The following is a 7,659-nucleotide window of genomic DNA, read 5'->3' on the forward strand; positions in this document are numbered from 1 at the left end:
TGAATGCTGCCCCGTGTGCCTCCATTGGACCCCTGAAATCAAATGCGTGGTAGATGATGAAAGTGGCATCTACCCTCTAAATCTTTCCCTATGTCTGTCTTCACTCGCTGTGTACCTCTTCCTGCCTTTGAAACACCAATGACTTCATGGCAGTTTGTCCTGATTTACATTAGTATGCATGTATAGAGAAACTGGTTGTAAAGACAAGATCTGCTCTCTTTTATGTTCTTGCAATACATTCACTAAGTGGGTGTAATCAGCTTCTCGTAGCAATCCTGATTAGTTATGCTTAAATACTGGAGGGAGATTGCAAGAAAGTTGGAGTACAGAGGTTGTGACTAGCTTGCTGTTGGACGCATTTGTCCAATAGGACTGAGCTATGTAAAGGAATGAAAAAAGGATAGGAAGGGGGAGTGATTACACTCATTCGGTCTTTCAAATGTGTCAGGGCAGTCTAGTAGTGCAGTGTAAAATCTATACATCAATGATGACAATAATGATAAAAAGCTAATAGTATTTCTACTTGGCTAGCAACAAAAATGATGTACCCTAGGGTAGAATTTTGTAATGCCGTTTGTGTGTTACAGTATCAGCATTCAATTACGCCATAGTCACAACACATCGCAATAACCCATTTGTAGTGTGTCAACACAGCGAGGGGAAAAAAAGGCAAGGAAAAGGATTGAGGGAGTAGAGATGACATAGAAGAGGAAATGGGAAACCTTCATCTGCACCAACCCATAAAGTTTTCATAGGTACCAGCTGATATAAAAAATGTTTTAAAAGCTCATGCAATTTTTAGTGCCAGTTAAGGTATTATGTCGATCATTCTGTAGCCGGCTCAGATCCTGTAAATTTGTAAATCTCTGCATGTGGATATTTTTGTTGTAACTTTATTACACTTCACCAGCAATGTACCTGACATTAGGCAAACATGTAAGGAGACTGGATCCTGTGCCTTAAGAAAAATATATTCAGAACAGACACAGTTCATGATGAGGAGGAAAAACAGACCTGCCGAAATCATTCAGGGAGTTTGTGCAAAGCATTTAAAGACGTACAAAATGAATGTGCAAGGGTGTTTGAGGCGGCTGTAGTCACAGCACTTTTGTAACTAGCCTAGACAGAGGTGCCCATTGCATTTTCCCATAAATGACTTTTATGTGATCCTGTTGAGACCACCTCATCTCATGTGGGACCTTTTACTTGCTGTCACATCCCAATGATTTAGTAATTATTTTTATGTCTGCAAAGTCCAAATCTGAGCTCTTTGATCAGAAGATATTTGTAAATGGTGTAATAATTGACTTCATGTGTTTGTCATTCCTTACATAAATGATTGCCTCCCAAGTAAAATAATCCCTTTCAGTGACAAGATAATACAGTCATCTTCTTTTAACCATAGAATCACATTCTTTTGTGTAAGCCCAACAATAGTTAGTGGCAATTGTTAGAAATAAAGCAGGCTCTTATATATGGTACTGTATGTGAAGCTTAGTTTACTTTGAAAAGACATCATAGTAGTCAATAGTCTGATGTAGAATTCAGGTATTTCTGGTCATGAGGTCTAATGCAGAGTAATACTAAATTGGTAAAGGCGTTTATATAAAAAAAAAAATTAAATACAAGTCATTGTTTTTATCAATACTGGGAATAGTCATAGCCATGGAAATTACTCATAAAAAGAACGGTCGCCTTTATTTTTTTAACTTGCATTTTTGTATGTCCCTTTGCTTTAGTTTAGGACTGATTTGTCAGTTATATAAAGATGCTTTATCTCTTTCAGTAGTACTGCCTGGAGTTATTAATTAGGTTTCCTAGTTTGGTGCTGTACTTTTCAGGTCACAGTGATGTGTCATTGAAACAGAGCTATTAAGATGAGTGATGTGTGTTGTAATTTCATTAGTGTCATCAATAATATATTACACTTTCCTTTCAGGAGTCTCTTTGTGTTTTGTGTGGGTCAGGCTGGCTGTGTGAATTATTTTTATAAGATCAAAATAGTTGAAAACGAAGGAAGATATTTAAGTGGTTAGGCAAGAGAGTGGAATTAGCGTTGTTTCAAAATGTGCAGGCTACAAAGACGATTTTGATTACAGAATATTTAAGTGATTGAATTATACAAAGCGTACATAGGCATCTTTCATATGGCTAAATATGTAGCAATCATATGTCACTACTGTGTGCCAGCTAAATGGCTGAAATTTATTTTTCAATTCAACTGTAATTTTAACCGACTGACACAAATATGGAAAGACAAAAATGGAATATTATATCAGTTCTTTCATATGATGAAATACAGGCAGAGATACCAAGTGAAATCGCATATATCGACTCTCTCATGGGGCTGCATCAAGAGAGAAATGAGTTTATCCAACAAAAAGGCGGCTTCACTTGCAGTACAAAGATAACTACTTGGAAAATGTATGGTCCTGTTGAGAATCCGTGGCAGAAAATTTGGGAAGAAAAAAGCAGGCCCTTATAAAATTACTTATTATTCTTTTAAAGTACTGTCATACATCAACACAAAAAATAGATTGCATGATGCCATACAATATATCAACTTTGCCTAAATTATATTACTATTGCAAAAGTTAAGATTGTCTTTTAAATGAGGATAAAATCTGCCTGTTACTTACATTCACCAAACAACTAAATATCCCTTCTTATAGTTTGATTTCTACTAGTCACATGTTCTGGGACTTGAAGTATTTGTCTTATACGATAGCCCGTTACCAACCTGCCGTTGGACTAACAACAGCAGACAGAAAATATGCTCAGAGTTGTGCAGGTTAGGTCCATAAAGAAAAGAAACATTTTTGTCCTTTTGGTTCGTTTGTAGTAAACTTGAAAATGGTGAAGCTATTACTCCAAACACTTCTTTTAGAAACTCCATTTCTCGGAGGCCTCAAAATATTGACACCTTATGATTGCTATCTCTTCACTATGGGCCAGTTCCCTGGCTAGAGGAAATTGCCATCTCTCCTTTAATGTCAAGTGACCAATGCCAGTTTATACAAGGTGAGAGCCTGGGCATATATTTGGGTGCTCTGTAGTTTTCGCCATATAGAAAGTTTTTGGGTGCAGGGGGAACCTTGGATTCATTGAGGTCATTGTGAAAACTCTCATTTTACTTCAGTGGCACCACCAGGATTTCCCTTTCAATGTTTAAAATGTGGCTCCTAATTTTGTAGCTACATTTCGTTGCATGTCATAATCTTGTTTTTAAAATTGTTGAAGACGATTCAATTTAAATCGAAAATTAATATTGGTAATAGTAACAAGTAATTATTTTAACAATTGACATTTCATTAGCAATTGATTACTTAGTAATGTTATAATTTTAAGTTTTTATTCTTCTTGCAAATGAAATATTAGTGCATGAATAAAAAGACAAGGAATCACTTCTTCCCACCCCACCTTGTGGGGTCAAGATGAGCGTATGACTCGAAAGCACTAGGGAAAGTGACTGACTCGTGTAATTCCTGCTGCTTAAGGTAGTTTATGGCCTGGTTTGCTGGCTTGGAGGTATGACCAGACCTCAGTGCCCCGACATGCGTAATGCAATACACTTTATTAAATACTAAATGGGTCTTCTTAGAGATACCATTCCCGTTGAAGTCAGTGGGAAACTTTTTGCATTAACTTAAAAAAGAGAAGATTAGTGATAATGTGTGCAACAGTCTTTGTTCCTCCTTGTGTTCCCAAGGGTATGACTGCTCTGGGACCTATCTCAAAGTTGGCGATATTCCCCAAACCCTGCATAAAAGCCTGATGATTGTCAGCATGCTCAGATCCCACTTGTTACAGTTCACTATATTCCCAAATGAAAGCATGGAGTATAATCCATTTGTCTTTAAGGCCGGGAAATATTGTATTCATAAGTGACACCAACATTTAGCAGAGAACATAGACATGAGCATAATACTAGTGTAGTTTTTCCATAGTTAGATTATTTGTAGCACTCAGCATGTGCTGTGTGTATTCCTGTTGGGTGCAATGCTTATTCCTCAAATGGTTATTTTGGTGCTATGACTATATAATGTATATACTTGTTATAGGAGGAAAAGAAGAGAAAGAGTTCAGCTAGTAAGAAATGCATTTAAAAAGATATGGGATTTATGTATATATTTGTATAATATTTGAAAATGTTTGCTTTTATTCCCAAACAGATTTTTTTATGAACTGATAGGCACAAATCATTACTACGCCTAAGTGTCTGTACTGAGCTACCATTTAACCTGTCACTTCATTACCTCTCTCTCTTGTAGACTGGTAATTAGACAATGCTGATAGTAATCTACTAAAGATACCCTTTTGTGGTCTTCTGTCTTCTAGGTGAATATCCCTGGCAGTTTTATTACTAATTTAGAGTTGCCACTGGGCCTGTCATGTAATTAGATTACTAATGAAGTATATAGACTGTCCTGGTTTCTTTGTTACTGTTTTCTTTTCTTTCGGTGAAATTTTTTCCTCCCTATGTGTTTAGGTAAAGGTCTTGTAATCCAATCACCTGCCACCTTTTTATTTTAAACTTCCTACACTTTGGTTTACCATCAGAGAAGCTCACAGGTGGAGATGTGTGCTATTTATGTGCTTCTCTAATTAGGATAATAATTAAATCTGGTTTTGAATAATATTTATAGCCTGCTTGCAGAGTCCTGTCAGAACCTCACGGAAGTCTTTGAACAGCTTTAAATCCTGGTTCCTCCACAGACAAAATCTCCCAAGAGTCCTGTGGTAATTGTTGCTGCAATAACAACTGCAGGGTTGAGTAAACAAGTCCACTCCTATTTCTGTGATTTTCTCATTTAAAAAAAAAACCTCCGAAGGATGTTTACAGGAAAACCCATGCAATTCCATCCAACTTCAGCTGCTCCTTGTGCCTACGTCCTGCTTGAAGTGTGGCACATTAAATGCGGTTGTGACATCAGAGAGGGCTGTGGGTAAAATAATAGCTCTTTTGAAGTCCATGAGAGTTTTTTTCCTTTTGACTTCAGGAAGCCAGACTTTCACCTCTAGGGTGTGAAATAAGGTGTGCAGATTGGATTTTTTTTTTTCCCATGTGCAAGGTTGCCAGTAATACCTAAAACCCTTTTTTCTAGAAAGAAAAAAAAAAAAGCAGTACTCTTGATAATGCAAAATACTTCAAAGGAGATAGATTGCTCTCCAGCATGTGATTCTGATGCAACTCTGAATGGCTGAATAGGCAGGGAGGAGTCTAAGATGTCTTTGATGGAGTTTGTCAATGATTTTGGCATACACGCTCCAACAAAATAAAAATAAATACATCCTTTCTTCAGTTTGCTGCAGGTTAGGTTTACTGTAGCTAATGTGTATCATTTGTAAAGTGTGGCGCTTACTCTGAGGGATCTGCAATGACTTTTGATGGGGTAATTGTTTTTATCTGTTTGAGGAAAGGGCTTACTGTTTTCCATTGTTCTTTTTTAGAAACATCCTTTATAGGCTGGATGAAAGGACGAGCCAATTTTCAGTACTGCTAGAGGCGCTGGCACACTGCGAGCTACATCAGTCAAATGAGACCCTTCAAGCAGCCTTGTCAAAGGTGTTGAACAGCATCAATTCAGCTCAGGTTTACTTCAAAGCAGGACTTGATGTGTTTGAGACTGCTTTAGTTGGAAAGAAATGAGACGTCTTCGCCGTCTAAGAAGTTTGTTTACAATTTGCTACGCAAAAGTTCGACTCGGACCAGAATTTCTGAGGGTGAAACTTTTTCAACCGCTTTTTTCCAATTGGTGTTTAAAAGTACTACAACGTATGTTTTTATGAATATAAAACAGTCTTTTGCACTGTTCAAAAATCTATCCCAAACATCTTTGTGAATGCATAAAACATAACTTTTAGAAGTAAATCTGCTGTATTTTTATATATAGAATATATATTTTTATGACCAAGGGCTCAAACCTGCAAAATGCCAAGCACCTCCTGCCAAGCGCGAAGGTCCTGCTTTTTCCAGAGGCATGGAGCACCAACCATTTTTAATCCACGTGAGTTCTAAACATCTGATACCTCAGAAAAATTGTAACCCAAAGGTGTTCAACTCTATTGGCTCCCCTTTCAGTTCTCCAAGGTCCTCATTGGTTAGCTTCCTCAACAAACTCCTCACTCCTTGTCTTCCCCCACTGCCTGGTGAGAGCAGGTCAAAGGATTTGGGGTCTTTCCATTTCTTTCAAGGCCTACAATGCTGAGCAGCGGGTGCTCAAGACATCTTGCAGGGCAGAGCTCAACAACCTGAGACAATCCTTACTCCTGTGGACAAGGCACATAGTAGGAATGTTGTTTGAGTTTTGGAAATGTTAGTAACCTTTGATCACTCTGTTTCTGCACCAGAAAGAGAGACTTGACTAGGAGTTCAATTTAATTTCAATGGGAACTGGCTGCATTATTTCACTTCGAAGAACTGAGATCATTTAGATCAGTCCATGCAGTTAATTGGAAACATTTTGAATGTTTGTAAGTTTGTGAAACTAAGTGCCTACTCTCGCAGAGCTAGATGTAGCACTACACTGGTTATGGCCCACCTATTTAAAGGCACACATTAACTTTGTGGCCCTGTTATATTGCCAGAATGGGAGAAAGGCATCATAGGGTAAATGAGAAGCAGAATCATCAACATCTAAAAGGTCTCGAGAAATCATTAAGCTAGAAGGTTCAATAACACAACAGCAGGACCCAAACTGTGGGCATCTGAACCGTAACTCCAGTATTACTAGCCATGCAAAAAAAGCCTCCCTACCAAAGCACTTCAGAGAGTCATCAGGGACTTTCTTGATTAAACATATCTCTCAGCTGAACCCTAAAGATATTTTTCATTGCAAAAAAACGTTGTTTGTGGGTGACAGTCGTTCTGTTACCATTGCGTGGCATAGAGCAATCTATGTTAGGATGGGGCACAGTTTTTACTTCCCTGTGATGGTGGGGTGAATGAACATACACACGAGGCAACTGGTTTGGCATATGTGTAAAAGGATCAAAGTTTTTCAGGTTTAGGGCTCTAAATGTATAGATGATGAATTCAAGTAATGAACGTGGTAGCAGGCTGGAATGCTATTTTAATAGTGGTTTGTGTTGGGAATTAGAGCTGAAAGTTAAAAATGAGGAGGTTCCACCAAAGTGTGGAACGTCATGAAAATGCAATAACACTTTTCAAAGCGCATAGTCACAAAGGGAAAACTGGGAGTTTTTCACAGCTCCGAGTTTTTATTTTCCTCCTACATGTTGATTTTGAAAAATATACCTCAAATAGTTCCAGGGATCTGGTGTATAGTACAGGTGACTATGCTTCTTCAGCATGTCATCCTCACACATTAGTATGCAGGAAAGAATTTATTTTCGTCCTTCCACTGTCACCAAATGGTTCTAGGATAGGGGAAGATACATCCTAGAAGGAAAGTAAATCATTTGATTTATTAGACCTACCCTTAATGAAATGGTGTGGCAAAATTTTCTCTGACAGTGTATTTATGTTTTCTATAGTGTTTATCAGCATAGTGTCTAACACCATTTAAGATGTACATGATGTGTTTCTTATGGTATGTAAGAATCTACTGTATGCACTAGACTAATATTGTATTTCCTAATAAGGATCAGTATCCCTACTGTAAGGTTAACAACATTTCTTTCCCAGTTTACTGCTCT

The 7,659-nt window shown here is 37.7% G+C and overlaps 1 protein-coding gene across 2 annotated transcripts in view; it reads left to right on the plus strand.

Moving 5' to 3' along the window:
- The window catches only part of NAALADL2 (N-acetylated alpha-linked acidic dipeptidase like 2), a 1,056,665-nt gene extending 1,050,814 nt beyond the window's left edge, over nucleotides 1-5,851 (plus strand). For both annotated transcript variants that reach the window (XM_019532747.1, XM_019532746.1), the window contains one exon: nucleotides 5,452-5,851. In XM_019532747.1, the coding sequence (XP_019388292.1) occupies nucleotides 5,452-5,650 (199 nt within the window). In that variant the 3' untranslated portion in view covers nucleotides 5,651-5,851. The remainder of the gene's footprint in view (nucleotides 1-5,451) is intronic.
- Nucleotides 5,852-7,659: the final 1,808 nt, after the last annotated feature.

This window comes from Crocodylus porosus, unplaced genomic scaffold (genome assembly GCF_001723895.1).
Source record: "Crocodylus porosus isolate Cpor-Errol unplaced genomic scaffold, CroPor_comp1, whole genome shotgun sequence".
Classification (NCBI taxonomy): domain Eukaryota; kingdom Metazoa; phylum Chordata; order Crocodylia; family Crocodylidae; genus Crocodylus; species Crocodylus porosus.